Below are 20,470 nucleotides of genomic sequence, written 5' to 3'. Positions count from 1 at the left end.
GGGATGGGAAACACGACCACAGCTCCTGCGGGCGAGGGAGCACAGGATGCCCCGGCTCCTGCTGCCTTGCAGGGCTCCTGCCATCGCAAGCACAAGGGTGGCACTGGGGTCTTTACTGGCCTCAGTCTCCCCACACAGAGAACTGTTATTTTAGCCCTGAATATGTAAAAGCTTCTCATTCTCAGCTCAAAGAAAAAAGGGACTGACACGGCAAACTGTTCTTGCAGAAAAGCTTCCTATTAGAAGAAAGGTGTAATGGCAGTAAATGTAGCTCCACTGGGAAGAAGAAAGGAATTAAACACATCTGCCTTCTAACACACAGGGTTTTTCTTGGGCAACGTACAAGACAGAATCCTTTAAAATACTAACAAAGACAAGTATCTTTGGTCAATAGGTCTTGACATGTAACTTCAAATAAAGATGTAATTTGCCTTATAATCTATACCTGCTGGTGAACTGAATCATTCTACCTTCTAGACAATGCAGTTTTCTGTAAAACCACAGCAGAATTGCTGGGATCCACCCAATATTCCTATAACCCAGCCATCAGCTGCTCAAGCTAAAATTCCTCCCCTTCACAAGGTTCAAAGCTTTGCTGAAAACCTTCTATCAGTCTCTGCTGATGACTTCTTTCCATAAATAAGTGCTTGATTCAGAAGTGGTTTGTGTGCAGAAATATGTAATTAGCAGGAATTCCCTTTCTAGGATGCAGAGGAAATAAAGACTGTACAAGGCACTTGATTTCCTGGTTTCCTAGAACAAAATTCTTTAATGACTTTTTTTGAAAGATTAAATATTTGTTGTCAGAAACAATACCACCCTACTAAATAATCTGAATCAAAATCAGCACCTACACACGTCTATATGACTTGCACCTACACGAAATACAAGTATTTTAGGGCTCTGCATACAGAACTAAAGTACATTTTTTTCTAAAATGAAGAGGTGCACTTTGCCAAGCATGTTTGCTTCCGAAGAAATAACAGAGGCAGGTTGCACATGTTTTCATGTACTCAACTGTAGCTGCAACATCAAAAAATATGACAAATCTACTGCTGAGAAACAATGACGTTTCTGTTTCCTGACATTTACCTGTAGCCCAATAAGAGGTCACTCTGAAAGATTTCAGTCCATCTAGACATTTCATGTGTTTCAGTGCACATTAAAGAGAACCTTTGGGATAATAAAAAGCAGAAATCAGATGCACGTTCTGGCTGACTTATGTGATACAAGGCGTTAATGAACAATGCAAGAACACAGGACAGCAGAACGCTCTTGTGTTTTTCAACACCGGTATCTTCAGTGGAGAGAATAAACAGTAGAAAATGGCCATGTCTGCTTCTACAACATACACACTTTTATTTTTGTCATGCCTGTTTTCAGATCCGTAATACCAGGAGGGATTTTAATAGAGCCAAAGGGTGCAATCAGAGTGACTGTGCTGCCAGGAGCGGCACAGAAATGCTGATAGTTGTAATTAGGCAGAATGTGTAAGTGAAGTGCTGCACGCTTGAGCCTGAGGGGGTGGCTTTAACGTGAGGTGCTGCGCTCCTCCCCGGACACGGCACCCATCGGTGCAGGTTCCCATCGGACCCCTCTGGCCACAGCTCACCTCTCTGCACCAAACGCGCACCCATCTGCAGGGGACACCATCACACAGCACGGCCAGTTCAGGGAGACGGACTGTGCCCTTGGACTTCTCATAAACACACCACAAACCAGGCTTTTGTGTAATTAAACTTTAATTTTAGCTAGTTAGCCTACACTGAAGATTCATTTATGAGGACCCTCAGTCACCCTAATTGCATAAGGATAAAATAATTTTCAGGGACCCCATGTGTGGGAGTAAACTTTTCAGGTTTGGGGTTTTTTTATCTTTCTTTTCCTGTGGTGGGGTGGGAACTCTAAAGACTTCAATTAGAAGCAATTACTGGAGATGTAGAGGCTTCTCTGAGGTTAAGCCGCCCTTCATTTTCTCAAGAGAAGCCTTTAATTAAATGCAAATAATCACAAATTTCATATAGCAGATTGCCATAATTTCACTATTAGTTACTGGATCTCATTTAAAAAGGAAAGAGGTGGGCAGTAGTGCTGGGCGGACGCGGAGTAATGACAACTCAAGAGGTCAAGGCTGAATTACCTGCGTTAATCTATTCCTCTTCTATAAATCTGTCTGCAACCACATCATTTCAGTGTTAACAGGTTGTCCTTCATGCAAGTGCACTGGAGTGTAGTTCCATAGAAACTCGGGCCTCAATACAAATAATTACCTCCGTCCATCTTACTGTTGACTATGGCAGCGAAGGCAGGATGGGTAATGGGGAAGATGTAATTGAAGTGGAAATGACCAGAACTAAAATGCAAGCTATGATGAATTCAAATGGTATATTCAAGCTCATCTCCATAGCAGAGCTCTGGAAGAACAGGCACATGAAATGGGAGCAAGTATTTTAAATACATCTATCAAATCAGGTATGGCAGTGTATAAGTGGAGACGAGATAATATAGTGTCTGCAGGAAGGGAGGGGAAAGACAGACTCCACACAACCACAGGTCTGTAATTCTGCCCTCAAAACTGTCAGTCTTTAGAGCAGGTTCTGACAGTTACAGAAGGTAAACAAACACGTACAACTGCAGAGAGAATATGCCACTTTTTTCTTACTCCTTCTGTTTAGTCAAACACAAACTTATCCTAGCTAACAGGTAGCAGTTAGGCGGCAAGCGGGGGCTTCACCCAGAGAAGGTGAAGGTTTCTGCCGCTCAGTACTTTGCGCTTTGCACAGTCATTTACAGCGTAAGAGAGAGCCACCTCCATCCCCTTTCCATGGATTATGCTACAACCCAAGACGCAAACGGCAGGCGTTCAGGACCAAACGCCAAGACACATTTTAAGAAGCAGCTTTCTGAAAAGCTGATAGCTTTGCAGTTCCAGGACAAGTTGAAGGAGGCAGGGAGGCTACTCCAAGCAGCACCTCAGCCTTAAGGTAACCACGCAGAAGAGGTGCTTCAGAAAAATTATATTTTTGTCATAGCAATGGCTGCTAGGTTTTCAAAGCTGAGAAGGTCATTGCTCTCTGCCATGCAGAGAGTTCAGGAGGGATGTCAGGAAGCTTAGGAGGAAAAAAAAGTGCAAGGAACAAGAGAAGAACCAGTGGAAAACTTACTCTACAGCTCAGCTTGGCACATCATTGCGGTGTGGATTCCCAAATTAAATCATTTCTCCTACTGTACTTTGAGAATATGGGGAGGGATCAGATTGTAAGCTATTCAGAGGACTAACTGATTATCGACATTTTAGCAGTGAGCTTGTTTTTGTTCTTTCGCACATTTATAATAATACCTTTTACATGTTCTCTAAGAGACAAATCTCTCTGCTTCAGAACTGCTAGTCTGAAGATCTTTTGTTGGCAATGAAATGAATGCTAATGTGAAATATCTTATTTCTTCAGATGAAAGAGAAGCTGCGAACAATCCCCTTTGGAGGGAGGTGGCAGAAGGGGAGATCTGGGATCAAAAGTTTATGACTCGCCCCCCCGTACAGCCCACCCATGCCCTCCTCGCTGTTCACCAGGTTCAGCTGCTATCGCACCATGAAGCAGCTCCTCCCAGTCTGATAAAGCTTCCCATCACACTCCCTGCAGCACAGCAGAGACACGGAGCATCAGCAGACGGGACCCTCCATTCATTGCCTAGAAATGAAGCATTATGCCAGAGACCAAATGCTCAACCTCACATTGCAAACCACCCAAATACCTGCCACTCTTCTCCCTTCTCCATCTATTTTTATCCCTCTGTTCTTGGAAGGACGAAAGCTAGAATGTATTTTTAATGCAGCGATGCATTTTCCTGCTGTGGAGATATGCAGAAGACTGGTTATTGAGGCTCAACAGCCTGGACCATACAGCCAACCTGCCAGATGATGTGTTGCCTGTATGCACGCACTGAGTTGCAAGTACGAGGAGAGGGCTGTTGCTGAGTTTCCAACAGCTTCCTTCAAATCAGAAGTAGTACTGACCCAGAGATGCTGGGTCCTGGGGTATTGGGGTGTCAGGGCTAAATTCTCTGGTGTCCAGTAGGAAAACAGCACCAATAAAAGCTTCTTCTGGTATGGGGACATTTATAATAATCTCTCACTCCTGTTGAGTATTAAGTACAGAGCTTATGCAGCAGCTTCTTCCACAGTAGGGTTACTAATAAATAAGATTGCTTTCTTCTGCCTCTAAAAAACACAGAAACTAAATACATTTGAGACATTCCTGTCTCCTGGACACATATTTTTGTTCAGATTGCTTGAGTACGAACAGTGGCTTAGAAACAATTGAGAAGTGAGAGCTGGAAGCCTGTCCCTCGAGACAGAAGCACAATCATGTAAGCCTCAGTTCTTCACGAAACCCAACCCAAAATATTTGAGGGAAAAGGGCAATCTGCGGTCGTAACACTCTGTACACCACAGACTGCCTTGGGCATTACTCAAACAATAAAAACAAAGAATTACCTAGATGATTGCAGTGCAGCATATCCAGCTTGGTTTAGTGGTTCTAGTGGAAGACTTACTATTTCACAATTTCTTTTGCTCCCATGACATATCTTTAAGCATATCCAATGCTATGGCAGGCCTCTGAAAAACTGAATGGTTCAGCAGAGAGTAGAGACAGTGGGGTAAAAATATGGGGTCCTTTCATCACTTTTTGGTAACAAGGAAGATGAAAGCCTTATGTGCTTATGCTGGCTGAGAAAATGTGGTATTAGGATAATAAAAATGAAATATTATCAGAGACTGACTATATTATTCTAAACTCCAAAGGAGTGAAGGTAAAAAAGTACTGTATGTATCTTTAAAAAAAGTTAAGTAATCTCAATTGCTCTTCATACAGAAACAGAAACTCTCTAGGAATGAAATTCAGATCTCTAAAAAGAGTAAAAGAAAAGCATAAAACATTTTTTCCTCAATCCAGGAGGAAGGAAATCAGAATTTACTAAAAACAAATTTACTAAAAAACCTGCAAATAAAAAGCGTTACAGTGAAGGGCTTGATCCACTGATGTCAAGGCCAAGATTCCTACTAAATGCCAGGGGGTAAGGATTTCACCCGTAGAAACTTCTTCACTTAATAGTACAGTCACTCGCACTATTGCTGGTGTTGTCAGACCACTACAAGATTAACATCTCTATATCAGAAGATGCAGTTCATGTGAATGAGGAAAGAAGGGAAATACACAAAGCTCTTGGGTCACGCAAGTAGTCTCAGAACAATTACTTGTTTTATAAAAAGAGCAACATGAATTAGGATGGAAAAGTGCACAATTTTGTTTGCGTGTGTGTGCAAGGGAGAGAGAGGAAAAAAAAAGAACTTCACTCTTTCCTCAGTAAGGATATAGCAATATTAATTCTAACTAAACAATTTTAGCTGACTGATTACAGTTGCATTACAAAGCAGAAGCTGAAAAGCAAATCAGATTTCTTTCCCATGTTGGCCTTACCATTGCACCTAAAGAGACCCCAGAGAAATCACAAAAAGGGAATATAAACTGCACAGTCATTTTCTTCTGAGGCAATTTTTAATTAAAAAAAAAATTAGAACAAAGTCTGTTCCTTTAAATCATTAATAAAAGAATCCTGCCTGTTAGGGCAATGAGCTTTCCTAACTCTAATCCATCTTTACTGCTGTGTTATTACCCTACTGTTTTCCTGTAATTAAAACATGGCAGGTAGTTTACACACAAGAGGGAGTAATTGTATTGGAAATAACTGTTCATAACCAAATTTTAAAAGCTCATTTTTCTTATCAACTTTTAATAAAGCAAGATAATAATGATATTGAGCATTTGTGCCACCTACAGCAGCATTTTGTCTCTCTAAATTGCTAACATTTCATTCAATGATGCTAAAATATACCTCTTCAGCTATGAATGCAGCCTGCAGCAAAAAAGGAAAAATCTGAACAGTTGCAGTCATTTGTTCCTGTTCCATTAAAATAATAAAATACAGCTGAACCTCACGCTAAAGGATGCAAATCCTCAAAAAAACTTGCGTGGTTCTGGAAAGAGAACACAGAGTTTGCATGTGCTGTGGGTTAGGGAGCACCCCAACCTCAGCCTGACCAGGCTGGGAGGGGAAGATCCCCCTCTCTCTGCATCCTAAGGAAGGTGGAACGAAGCAGGGCATTGCCTGCCCATTTCTACCTTGCATTTCCTTGAAGGTGCACGCACAGATGGCACAAGCAGTCTGTGCGGATTTGCACAGGCCTGGAAGCGGCACGTGCCTCCTGGTTTGGAGGAAGATGTTAAGTTTGGCTCGTGGAAGGCCTCCTGAATACCAAAGCTGCAGAGTATTTTCCCTACAAAGACTATTCTGGAGCCTTTGCTTTGGATGATTCTTAAAAGGCGGTTCTCCAGGAATTTCAAGTCTTGCAAGCTGATGAGGGGAAAAATATTATTTTTCCATTTATTATTGTTGACAATCTAGTAGAACCTGCCAACATATAGGACTACAGGATGCCATATGCAAACAGCTTCTGTCCCAAAGAGCATACAAGCATACAATTTAAAACACATGAACAGGCAGCTATGGATAGAAACACCAGGGAAGGGCAAAGGAAAAGCAAAGGGTCCTCAATGGTTTGACGGGTGGATGAGTAGGTGGGCATTTGCCATTTAAATGCAGCCACAACAGGACACAGTTCTTGTCTCTCCTGTTATAGAGGTCTTCATGCTGCCTAACAGACTATAAAGGGGTACTAATGGATAATGGTTTAGACTCCTAACACTGTTTAAAATACCAGGCATTGTATGCTACCCTTGTGGAAAGAGGTCAATGCACTGTCATTGCCCATTATCTGAGCCTTATACTGTTTAAAATAAGGATATCGGTTTGCTGTGTTTATGTAAGCACATCTTTTGTTGTAATATTCAGAAACTAATACAAAGGAAGCTTTTAAAAAATGGTTTAAGCTCACTAGTAATAGCTGAAATAGAGAACCCCAGCACATCATAGGCATGCCGCATAAAAGATGCATGTGCTTACATGCACAGTCACGGGCAATCCTACTGCTAAAGAGCTACATCACTGGCTGCTAATGCAGGTGGACCATAAAGAGGAAGGTTGTTAAAGAGCTCTGGTTCCAGCCTTGTAATTAGATTGGCACATACGAACCCTTGCAGGAGCTGTGCCAGCCTAAGCCGAGCTCTGTGCAGCTCGAGGTTGAGCCCTCCACCGCGCAGGCGTGACAGCAGGATACAGCCCAAGCCTGCGCTGGCCCTGCAGGCTGAGCGGCTGAGTCACATACGCAGCCCACAGGCATTAGTGCTTTCCCCCCAAACCCAGTATGTGCAAACCACGTACTTCTACCAGGCTTGTCCAAGATCTGAACGAAGTGGAGTTCCCTTTACCTATATATCATCGGAAAGTTGAGTGCTGGATAGCGGTTTCCACCTCAATTAAGTTACGCCACATTCAGGGTGCATTTGGGTTTCAACCCAAATTGGTGGCTTTGGTCCAGATTCATCCCGTGGTTTGGCTTAAAAATCAAAGTAAGGTTTAGAGGTAGCAACCTTCACAGAGCTTCCCACAGTCCCAGAGCAGCGCAGCCATGATGTAAATGAACAAGATAAATGGACCTGGCTATGGGAACCAGCTGTGGGACAGGCAGATGATATTTGAGGTCCCCTCCAGGCCAGTTTTTCATACAGCCTGTGCCTGATAAAGGCATTTAAAACAAATCGAGGATCAAATACTACATGGGAAGTGAATGACTGCGCCAGAGGACAGACTAGACAGTGACCAATTGGCCCCACGCAAACGTGACACTGCTTTGACAGCCCCATGTAAAAAGCAATAGCCACACATAAATTTGTTTAAGCCTTGAACGTTCAGATAAAAGCAAAACCTAGAATAAATTAGTGATGCCTTGCTTATTAAAAGCCATGGATTGGAAGCTTACAGTTTGACTTTACAGGAGTTGTCTCCTGCAGCACAAGCCAGCGGGACGTGCAGAGGGGAGAGAAAGGGAGGTCAGGGCTTGACGTGGAAGTGGAATGGATGGATACTGCCACAACGTGCATGAGAAGGTGGGTTTTTTCCCCCTGAGATTGTCTTGCTTCATCTCCTCCTCCCTTCTCCACTCCCCATCATCAGCATTTAAAACACCCCCGAGTTTTCCTGAGCAGGTTTGCTGTGCTCATTAAAATACTGTGAGCACTTATTGGCTATAATGAGCGCTCATTAAATTCTGGTAAGTGCGAGGACTGTTCTGTGGAGTTGAACAGACTGAGGTTCTGGGAAGAGAGCTCAGGGGTGGGAAGATACTGGAAATACTACATTTTCCACAAGAACAGAGCTACAAACTTTCCCCTCCTTTTTTGCTCTGCAAGCACTGGGGTAACTCAGACCTGTTAAGCAGCAGCTATTGCTTACTGACGACTCAAATCATTCCCCTGCCCCAGAAGGACTCTCAGCTCCTCTTATCAGAACAGGAACAAATTAAAGATTTTTCCATATTTGCATCTCCTCATTTGAGAATTTTCCTACATTTGTTATTTAGAGATAAAAGTCTGCCTCTAAAAATTCACTTAGCAAAGTGGTTTTCTCAGCCTCAGGGAATGGTGCAGGAGGGATTGCAGAGGAGGATCCAAAGCAGCTGGCAAGGCTGCAGGAGCAGCAGGAGATCAGGAGATGAATGGGTACATATCGGGGCAAGGATCACACTTTACATGCCCTGTTCTTATATTTATTTCCAATTGGCTGTGTCGGAGACACACACCCTGACTAGCGTGGCCGTGCCTATAACTGCAAAGCAGTTCCCACTGCAGGATTCAGTGCCATTGTCTGTGGTTTTATCACCAAATGCTGTTCATCACTTACTATCATTAGAAGATAGGAATTAACTAAAACCATATACAAATATACTTTACCCTGGACTATTCTCCAGTGAATCAGAAGGCAAGTGACTATTGAAGGAAACAGAATCAGACAAGAGCTTGAAGATCAGTGCATCGCCAAAAAAGCCAGTGTATATCTTAGTGGGGTGGAGGTTTCTGTACGTATCCCTCAGAGATGACCCTTCTGCAGATGGCCTGCAAAATGCAATGAATGCATCAGGAGAAGGTAGCGAGGGAGAAAGGAGCAAAGAAGTTTACCTGGCTTCCCAAGCAACTTGTAGAGAGTTGACTGACCACCATCACCAAACAGCAGAAAGTGTGGGACTGACATATCGAAGTTATGTTATTCTAAAGAAATAAAGTTACATTCCTGAAAAGCAAGAATCTGAAATCCTATTATTTTGTGCTTGGGCTGATACCTATGCCACTGCCTGTATGGCAAGCATATGACCAAGCCTTCCATCACCTCAGAAATATGTGTTTTTCAACTACATTAATCTAAAGACCACAGTTCAGCACAAAATGTGTATCAAAATGGCATCAATTTCACAAGATTAAGTAACTGGTCTGGTTAAGCATTAATTGCTCCAGTTTGGTTCATTCTTCACCTACTCAGAGGAGCTTTTTGTGGATTACTGCTTTATAATTGCTTGCTCCCTAAGCACACGTGCATTGCAATCTTCTGCACACCTTGACAGCATCCTGGTTAGAGAAAATGAATGCTACATGTTCCCCTGACACAGCACTTTGTCTGCTGGATACAGTACGTCGGAGATTGTTTACTCAACTTCTCATGGCCCATTAATGACATAATGTTGGACACAGCTGTTCAGGGCTTCACAAGACTACAGCAGAGAAAGAAATGTCAGGAGACTTCAAACATGCTGCTCACACCAGAGCCTGGCTGGGAAAGTCCTTAAAAGTGGTCTAGCGGAATTTAGCCTCACAGCTCCCTCATGAAGTAAATCCAGGATTAAAACCTCAAACTTAGCTTCTCCTGAAGACTCAAATGATCTTAGAACAACTCCATCTGACCAAGGTGGCAACGACTGCTTTGAAGAAGAGGGGACCAACCATTTCATTTTCACTCTGCTTGGCCAAATTATCTACTGAAAAACTAGGACCTGCCATATATAAAGGCTCACTAGCCCTGGAAGCGGGGTGTGCCTGGTTCATCATGTCCGGACTTTCAGTGTGTTTGAGCAGGAGAGGTGAAGCTCACCCTGTAAAAAGGCAATTCAAGATCAAGGCACCCCTTAAGATCTCAAAAAGAGTTCGAACAGAGTTCAAGGGATGCATAGAGCACTCTGGGCCCAGAAAGCACCATCTGCCCCAGTGCAATCTACCTCCCAGTACAGCTGCCCAATATTTTTCTAGGGACTTCTGGAAAGCTAACCCTGGCCAGGGGGGCTGTGCAGCAGGGGAGTGTTGCTGAACAGGACTGATGTGCATCAACCACAGCACAACGAGGATAAAGATATGCTCCACCTAAATACTACACCCAGAGAGCCACCTTGTAAATTTTATTTTTTTCAGAAGCTTCTGGAACCACATCATTATGGAACAACATGAATATTCCCTAAGAAAAAGGCAAATTGAGTTTCTCAGCAAGTTTCTCCAGTCATGGAGATAAGCAGCAAAAGTCTAAGAGAAAGGCTCAAACCCATTCCCACACCCCAGTTCAAAATAACCTATTACATTGATTTTAAAATACTTTATAATTGAAAACCGGCGGAGGGTAGTGTATATTGTTTACATATATAAGTGTATACATATAGTAGGTAGGAGGAACATGATTTGCAACACTGAGCTGATTCCTCAGCTTGGCAATACTGCAGACATCTCCAGCAGAAAAAGAGGATCATTAGGTAAATTTGTTCCTGCCCGTAATAACGGCTATCCATTGAAACTAAAACACCCCGTTATCGAAGCTGTATCTGAAGTCATGCTCAGAGGAAAGACCATCACCCTCCCTCATCTTCCCCAGACCTTTCCGGGTAACCCTTACTTACAATTGTGAAGTTCATAACCTTCAGAATCCAGATGGTCATAGCAAGGTTCACCAGGATTAAAATCATTAGGAGCAGCACAAAGAAATAGAGGCATCTCTTCCTCCAGCCATAAATCCCCACTTTGTATACCTGGGGTCCTTCCGAGGTCTGCATGGTGCTCCGGTGCGCGTACTGTTCCTGAGGCATCTGAAAGGATCACAAAGAAATAACCATATGTATTGAGTGGCAAGAGAAAGCTGATAATAAAAACTGCTTCTGTCTGTGCCTCTTAGCAGGTTTTGTTTTTCTTTTTCAGAGTTTACCAGCAACTCTTTCAATATCTTTGTTCTGCATTATTTTTCTTTCTGCTTACTGTACGCAGTAACATACCGAAAGAGAATTTTGTGCATTAAATGCGTATGTATATTTATAAATACATATAAGCACACTGTCTAAAGGTATCCTATGGAGATCACTCTCGAATGACTCTCTTCACCGCCCCAGGTTTTGCAAGGCAGGCACTCCAGGGCCTCTAAGGATCCTGAGGGGAAAATTTTGCATGCGTTTGGTAAAAGCAGTTGAGTTCAGCAGTTTGTTTTGAAGATGCAATATTACTTCTCAGAGGCTTTAATTTAAAAAAAAAAAAAAAGATCTCAAATAAAATCATTCCTTCCAGCCAAAGAAAAAAGGGGGAATGTTTGCCTTTCTCCCATCCCACATCCTAATCTTTCCTAGCCAAGTAAACCTGAAGCACAAGATTCTCCAGCTGCCACATCCCTAACAAATTATCCCAAAATATCTATGCTGGTTTAGCAAGGACTCTGATACCCTGGGTGGGCATCGTACGCTAGGATAACACCAGGAGCCAAAACCAAGGAAAGAGGGAAGGAAAGAGAGCTCTTGCTGAGGAAAGCAGTGCAGCAGCATCCCCAGGAAGAATTGCTTTACAGTCCCGTGTGGCCAGCACCATCCTCCCTCCTACACCCCGGTACCCGGCTGGCTCCGGGCAGTCGGGGATCTGACTGCACCCACCATGGATGGAGAGAGACGGGTGTTTTTAAACAGCACTGCAACCAGCTGGGACGGGGTCCGGAACACAGCCCCTGCACAACGGTTGTGTGCTATCAGCTGCGTGCGCACGGGGTTGTGATCGTGACAGTATTTTGTGCCGTACAAATGAACGTATTCACATTCTCGCCCTTCACATTCACCGTGCGGAAAGCTGCTTGCATGGGCTTCCCCCAGGGATCAGTATGCTATGTTTTCAGACTTTTTTTTGACGCACAGACTGACGATATCATATAATCTCTAATAACACAGTTTGCTGAATGTTTTGCATTTTAGACTCTAGACAGATAAGAAGCCACCAAACGCGTTCTTGCACTACTGATTCAACACCACGGGCTTCTTCCTCAGGGTATCTGGCATCAACGTTTGTATGCAGTGAATTACAAAATTCACATAACTGGAGGAAACAACGCAAGCTCCTCTCTGTGGGAGTGGGATCTGTGAGGGCAGAATGAGACAATGGTAGAAATCAGATGCTCACTGATAGCAGCTTATGTTTGTTTACCATTAGTGTCCTGGTTTTTTTCCTTACTTTTTTGCCAATAGCTCCATACTCCAGCATCTAATAAAGTACAGGATGCAGTCGGCGGTATGCAGAGCCCATTGCCGGCTGATGCAAGGCGAGTTTCTTCATGGCATAACTTTTATTCCAGTAGCATTGCACCAGGGATGAAGTTAACACTTTATCTTTGCTGCTCCAATGCTGAAGCCCACACATTTGAAGCAAGGGCTGCCTGAAGAACCAGTTACCCTTTTTTTAAACCTTTCACTGCTCCAAAAATTGCAACGACCTGTGTTTTCTTACACTGCCTGGTGTTGTCACATGCAGCATAGGGGATCAGCCACCTCTCCCTTCTTCCACGAGCCTTCACCCCTCACCCAGGCTGAAACATGGTCTCAGGTACTAAATAAATCCGTTCAGGCACTAAATTCTTCTCAGATCAGAGGCACTGACACCTCTCCTGATCTGGACCTATAAAGCAAAGCCGACTTAGCAGCATATTCAGGAAGGCTGTGTTTAGCCCGGGGAGGCTGGTGTGTTCACACCCCTGCTCTCACCCCAACAGCAGTGCTCCTCCGGAGGGTGGAGGTGCCCATCTGCCTCCTCCTCTAATGTCAGCAACTGTGTTAACCCCCACGCTCAAAATTCATGACAGTGGCTGAAAACAAGAGGATTTTAAAAAATAGTAACAAATGAGGTACTCCTATCCTTTTCCTCTCAGGTTTCTGAACCATTGCATTTTTAAGAATTTTTTCCCCTACTCGCTTGAGGGCTTCGGTCGGTCCACCAAGGAGAAAAAGCAGGTCAGACTTGTGCATCAGTGGGGTGCTGCAAAGGACACCCGCAAGAGGAGATTCTGGGGACCAGCGCTGCTCATCTGCAGGCAGCTGCCAGGCTGAGCTCCCTCCTTTTGAACAAAGGTGCTGCCTGCACTTGCTAAACTAAAACTAGAACAAGGCGAGCCTCGGCCAGCCTGTCCACGCCTCCAAGCCCGCCTGCTTTTTCCAGCTTTCTCAGCTGGTCTAAAAAAAGGATCTCACCTCCCCCCCAAACCATGCCTAATTTACAGCCTCAGACTACCCCAGCCCCAGCTAATGCTGTGAAGATCTGCAATGACAACTAGTGCAGAGAGTCCTATCACGTCAGGAGGCACTGACAGCTTGCAGCAAAAAAGCCTGTTCCTCAATAGGTGTTGGCTTAGCCAGTTTAGCCAACGTGCATTAAAAGTCCACCACCAAAAAAAGGTGTGTCTGTATTAAAGAGCAGTTTTCAACAGCGTAAGCGGGCTCACCATAAAACACTTGAGACCAGCTGGGGTATCTCTCTCTATATTGCAAAACCACCTGAAGCCCAGGCAGACCCGTAGCTTTTACCAAGGGAGAGCAAAGCAAGTTGGTTACAACAGATCCAACTCGGTCTGCACCTGTATTTTTGCTCACAGATGCCAAGTCAGCAAGCGCGGAGGGTTTTGTAGCACAGAGCTCATCGGAGAAAGGAGCTGGGTCACCAACAAACACATGCACTTGGAGAAAAACAGGCCGTTTTACACTACTACAACCACTCCAATCTGTGCAGAGGGAAAACTTAAGCAACAATAAATTACAGAGTTTCCACTACCTGGGGGAAATTATAACCACAACTACTGTACAGTCAAGGATTTTATTGCCTAATATTTTAACAGGGGATCCTGGAGAGCACATATTAAATGCAGCCTCTCCCTTGGAGAAAATGAATAAATTGCATTGCTAACGCTCTCAAATTATGGAAGAGGTTTGACCAATAAGAAACAATACGAAATACCCAGCTCAAAATATCTCTTTATTTCAAAACTTGTTTATTCTCTTTATGTATTTCCTGCTCTCTCTCCTTTTTTTCTTTGTTTTGCTTTATTTGCAGTCTCTAGGATGGAGAAAATAGCATATCCAGCTGGGGAAAAACTTTGCAGACATCAAAAGACTTTATAGGAACGGAACATAACCACAAAGAGCAACTTGCGTCCACACAGCAGCCTGATTTTGAGTATTTCTCTGGCTCCAATAAAATATTTAGCTCACAGCTGCCCTTACAGAGAGAGCAAGGAAAGTACTACAACACGCATGATGAGCATAGCTTAGCAATACAGTATAAATTTATAACAAGAAAATAACATGGGAATCGTAGATAGCATGTTCTTCCTATACAAAGTCTCACACAGCTATATTTAAAGCTATATATAATTTCTAGCTAGCATTTCCCCCCTGAATTGTGAATACCAAAAGAAAATGCTCCTGTCTGTAGTTCTCCAGGAGGAGAAGACAGAATGATGGACAGAGAGTGCTGAGGTGTGTTAAACGAACGAGTAGAATAAGAAGACCTGCAAGGCAACTACACGAGGAACCAGCTATATCCGCTATCAATAATCTGCTCTGTGTGGGAGGGAAAAGTATGCTAGTCATAATTTACATTTTGGCAACCTCTCCTGACTCGAACATTAAAAAGAACTAAGGCACCAGAAAAAACAGTATTGCTTTGAAAGGATATCCAGTGGTTACCCCTCCTTTTAATTACTGAGCTAAGGGGAAAGGCTGCTAGTTGCTTAATAGGATTTTTTTTCTTCTTCTTCTTCAGGAAAATATTAGGAACAACGACCTAATTTCATAATAGTGCTGAAAAAATAATACCAAAACAAATATAGAAATTGGAAAGAGAAGCACTCCTTCCAAAAGTCAAATCTGAAAGCGTCTGCCAGACATGAGAGGCCTTAAAGACACACGTGCACAGCACTGGACCAGCATCAGCACACATACAATCCCATTTACAATACAAAAAATGCAGCATGCCAAATCTTCGCAGTTTAGCCACAGACAACATTACAATGACTACAAAAGTATAGCCTGGAACCTGGGTAATTCTCCAAGGAATTCCTGCTGCTGAAAAAAAAAATGGGCAATAAGTTTTTGCACGAGCTGTACACTGAGTCCTTACATATGAACGCTGCAAACAGAGCCCGATACAAAATCCAGTCCATTTAGAAAAGCTATTAATCCTTTCACTTTAGCACACCTTAGAGATATGGTCCATGACAAGAAAGATTTATTTGTTTTTTTAAGACCAGTGGAAGAGTCATGTCACCACGTCCTCTGATCCACACAGGCTGCTCGCCGAGTACTTCTGGAAAAGAAGCTTCAGCACTTTCCTTCAATAAAGCCGGAGCCAGGCTCAGCTGAAAGGCATCACAAATCAGAACTGGCACTGAGCTTCCAAAAATCACATCAGACCCCACCAATTATGGCAAATCTTTATTGCATGCCTCTCTCCCTTCCTCCATGTCCTCCTGCCCTGGCAGAAAGCTTCTAACTCAGGGCACACAACCCAGATTAACGGATTCCTCAGGCAGAAGAAGTGTTTTATATGCACAAGGATGGATAAACACCTTTCCCTTGCAAACACCGAAGCTATAACATCCCCTGGCCATGCTGGCTTTGTAGACTCAATGAGGGCTATGAACAGGGTGAGGCATAACAAGAGGAATCAATAATGTTTCTGTGCCTTGGGGATTTCTTTGACCAGTGCTTAAATGAGGTATGCTTAGTAAGAGAACAATTTTAAGGTGAAAGGGGATGCAATCTGAGAAGGCGGCTTCTCTCTTATGAGCCCACTTGAAATTTGCTGCCAAAAATGCCCTAGAGCTCATTGAAACCACTCACTACAGCACAGACCAAAAGCCCCTAAAGCCCTGTGCAGCCAACATGGCATCTCTCCTCCCTGCCTGCTTGCATATAACCCAGGTGTAACAACTTAATCAGAAAAATGAAGAGCATCTGACCCCAGGCTAACCTGTAGCATGGTGATGGAAACACATTCTAGGGATGAGAGAGGGGTTCAAATTCCCTCGTGCCTTGGACCGACATCTCCCACATCTGGCTTCTCTTTGTGTCCATATCACCGACATCCTATTCTCCTTCTCTTTGTTTTTTGAAACAGAAACCTTTTCTTTTGGGCTGAAATGAGGAAAAAAAAATACTAAAAAACCTTCAGAGGTGCTCTCTGCCATATCACTGGAAGGCAATGTACTTGTATTCACTAGCTGTAAATGCTCTGCAGACTCATCCTCTTTAATTTCTCTGTCTTTTAAGTGCACGCTATCCACCAGGTTCAAAAGAACAGACATTTCTGCAGCGTGACCGAGAACAAAATTTGGCATGAAGAAGAGTGTTTTGAGCCATCTATCAACAAGATTTTTTGCCTCTCCACTCTCCATAAAACTCTCTCTCAAGCTTGACACCCCCAGGTCCGCTAATCCACCAGTGTCATGACCTAGAATTGATTTATGGCCCCGCACATGGGCCAGACCACAGCCCAGGTCTCCATAAAAGGATCAGGCTCTGGAAACTGACTTCTCACTTGCAGCTTGGCCAGCAAGGGCTGAGCACTAGGGAACAGCCCGAAGGATGAAAGACTTGCTGGAGTAGTTAAATCTCACAGCACTTTTCTCCAGCACCATCTAAGCCATGAACTCGGGCTTTTCTACCCTGATGGCTGTGCCAGTGTGGCCTCTGTCACTGCCATCGGTGTCCCCAAAGCTGAAATCTTCCCTCTCTGCTCGTCCCTCTGATTCTGCCAACAGTTCCTATCCCTCCACATGGGGAGCGGCTCTTCCATGAGTTAGGAAGACCATCATCACTCAGTGCCCACTTCTTGGGTATCACCACAATGTGATACATGGCCAGAGAGACAAAAAGTGGAAGGAAACATCCTAAGGAATGTTTTCTTCTTTTTGGACTAGTTTCTATCAGTGGGGTACATCACATGTAGGGTTCTTCAAATATCTAGCCTGATTCCGGCAAACATAAACACATCAACAAGCTTTTCTTGGTCTGCACAGTCCATCAGTGCATGCTCTGCCTGGTCCGCTCAGAAATACCTCTTCTCCCATCCCCACCTTTTGTATTTTGGGGAAGTTGGACTGACTTAGCACAGGCAGATGGGGAGACCTTGGGGATGTGTGCTCTGGTAAAGCATCTCTAATTCAGATCCCTCAATGCTCCAGGCTAACCCCTACCTCTAACATCTTGAGAGCTCATGTAATTTCCCCAGTTGCTAGGGCTGACAGCATTTTGACAATAAACATGCTTGAGGATAAGGGCACTGCAAAAGCCTCAGTTTATAAACCAGTATCTTCGAGCGGATGGATTGAACGAAAAGCTGAACATGGGACTTCTGCTCTGCTCCGTCACTGCTCTGCATTCAAGGAGCACTTACAGTAAAACTCTAAACATATTAGAGTTTGCCAGAACAAAACAAAGTAACAGGCAGCTCCATCTCTGAATAGCATCTCCTAAACCAAAAGTGGTATTTTATTCTGATGCTGCAAGAGTCTGTGAGCAATGTGATGTTACTATTGCTTGTCTTCTCTGAGAAGAAGAGAAACATGTCTGGTTTCTTATTTATGAGTGTTTCTTCTAACTTTCAGACTTTTTTCTTGATAGTTACCTTGTCCGGATATTTTCCTTCTTTGGAATTAAGGAGAAAATGGAAAGGAAAGTTAACAAAGACGAAGAAGTTTCTGCAGTGAGTTCTCTTATGTATCGAGCTAGTCAATAAAGAATGTCTTTCACAAAATGCCCCACAATTTGTAGCGATACGTTCACGCTGCATGCAAACATCATACCGGCTTTGCTACATTCACACGCTGGTTCCTTTGCACCACTCAGATGATGTGAAGCAATCATAAGCCTATGTCCATCTGTGCCAAGTTTATAAACGCTCTTTCCCACTGGAGTGTCTCAAAGCAGGATGAACAAATATGAGAACTACACTAAAATAGCCAGCAGCAGGTGTGACTGCAGGAGGCTGTGGGAACAGCAAGAGGGATATAATCAACTGAGCTCAAATCAGAAAGCAAGCTACAGGAGGTGATACTTTGCAGATTTCTGCCCCAACACACTCTCACCTCACAGTACCAAGAAAAGAGCTATGGCTTGTAAGAATGTGCAAAGCAGGATCGTAATATGGATTTATACGGCTGGAATCCAACCGGCATGGCACAAATTGAGAACTGTGGGCTTGAGCATGTGCCAGGATCCAGAGTACAGTCTCTGCAGTGATCCTGCTCTCACAAGTTAAAACTTGTTCTGCTGCATCTTCCCTCCACCACCTTCCCTCCACATAATGTGCTTAACTGTGCTTATCCGTTTGTTCGTTTGCGCAGACACACTTGCTTTCTAGTTTGCTCTCGGGAAGGACCAGGAGAAGGAATACACGTGTTAGGGTGGGCTAACGGCTCTCTTATCTGTATGCTTCCAAGATCAAGAGACCCACCAATTTCACTTTAGATGCACAACATTCTGTCCACACAAGCATGCACTCTTCACTCCTTCTGGATACAAAGCAAAGCTCGAATACTTGACCCGGGTGGAGCTGCAGAAAGGTCACCTCTGGCATGGGGAGGCTCAGGAGCAGCTGCCAGAGTTAGGGAGGAAACCACCACCTCCCTTGATCAAACCCAGCCCAGGGCATTGCAAAGAGCCTCCCCTGCTCTGCCTGGACTCACACCTACACGGCAAACAGCCCAGCTGGGCACATGGGACATCCCACGATCCAGAGTGATCCCATACCTGATGAAGAACCTGCACTGCTTGTCTCACCCAGATGTGGGGCAGGAGCACCCCTAAAGCCAGGTACGGCAGCCCAGCCCTGGCTGCTTCTTGCTAAGACAGACTTATTCCACTCTCTTTGTCTCTCTGGCTCTTCGACACTGATGATCAGATTTGGGAGGTGGGATGCTGCATGATCAGAGACAGGAACTTGATTTTTTTTTTTTTTTTTTTTTTAAATAAGCTCATAACTAGCAGTGAAGAAGATAATAGGCTGACTGGGTGCCTAAATTAACAGCTGCTGAGAAAAGCAATAGAGCTCCAAGTCTGCAGGGTAAGATGGCAGCCTGCGAAGGCTCAAGCAGTCCAGATCATACAAGACCTTAATTTAACACAGCATTTTCACCACAGGTGTATTTTCTGCAAAGCGAACTTTGAGCTTATCAAGCCTCTTCATTTTCATTATATGCCTCCCTCTTCCATAGCTCATCTCTGTCCTTCCTCTCACTCCCTTCGCCCCCATCAGCCTCCAAGAAGCTACAGTACATCCATGGCTCTTGGAGGATGCCCTTCCTGCACCCCAAACCAGCAAAATCCTCACTTGGCCCAAACCAACCCATTCCAGCTGACCATCACTTTCACAGGAAAAAACAGACACGGTGGCAAGGAGAAGATGCTCCCACACACCCTTTTTTTGCCTTCTATCACATAGACTCTATTTGCATTGGACCAGATAATATTCCCATTAAAGATTCAAATCCACTGACTGTCACTCTTTCCAGGTAGGGTTTGCTGTCTGCCTGAGCCTGCTGTTATCCTTCGGAGTTGCCTACGTACACACTTCACCAGCATTATTGGGAGAAAGCTCTGGCCCTGTCCCATACTGGATCTGATGCACTTTGGTGGCAAACCTCACCTTGTCACTGAATTTTCTGGATTGCCAAGATGAATGACTGTTTGAGCCCTGTACGTGCAGTCCTGCTGGATGCAGGCAAAGCAAACTGTGGGTCTATTCCCATGAACCAGCCAGAAATGCTTAGCGCTGTCCCGCTGTATAATTTAATATCCTTAATTCATTCCTTGTTGAAAGTAAAAAAAAAACACCACCACCATAAACCACGGCATTTTCAACACATCAGATAACATTGCTGTGAAAATCCAAGGAAGAGGCACTGGCAGAGGCAAGGAAGTTTCTGAAGCTACGCGAGGCGGACTCCTCCTGACACCTCCATCCGCCTTGACGAACGCGCCGTACCCTAACTCCCAAACGCCAGCCTGCCATATAAGGTGCTGCTATCTCTGCAAAGGCAAGACAAGCTTTAATGCTGCGACTAAAAGGATGAGAGAGCATTGCCTAAATCTGGCAGGCTCCTAAAGAGAGAGCAAGCTTTTTATCATAAATATTCCTTAAGTTATTTGGGGAAAGAAACGCAAATCAGAAGAGAAGTTGCAGATAGA

At 44.0% G+C, this 20,470-nt stretch overlaps 1 protein-coding gene across 13 annotated transcripts in view; it reads right to left on the bottom strand.

The window, feature by feature from the left end:
- The window catches only part of SGCD (sarcoglycan delta), a 431,589-nt gene that overhangs the window by 148,874 nt on the left and 262,245 nt on the right, over positions 1-20,470 (bottom strand). For 10 of the 13 annotated variants that reach the window (XR_012654342.1, XM_075057001.1, XM_075056999.1 and 7 more), the window contains one exon: positions 10,889-11,074. Coding sequence is in view for 11 of the 13 variants with exons in the window: in XM_075057001.1 (XP_074913102.1) it covers positions 10,889-11,074 (186 nt within the window). In the remaining 2 variants the exon portion in view is untranslated. Of the gene's footprint in view, positions 1-8,909; positions 9,072-10,888; positions 11,077-20,470 lie in introns of those variants that run through there. The other 3 variants (XM_075057006.1, XM_075057007.1, XM_075057008.1) reach the window with 2 other exon arrangements.

Source organism: Buteo buteo, chromosome 24 (genome assembly GCF_964188355.1).
Source record: "Buteo buteo chromosome 24, bButBut1.hap1.1, whole genome shotgun sequence".
Lineage (NCBI taxonomy): Eukaryota > Metazoa > Chordata > Aves > Accipitriformes > Accipitridae > Buteo > Buteo buteo.
This window is presented reverse-complemented; position numbering and strand designations above follow the sequence as displayed.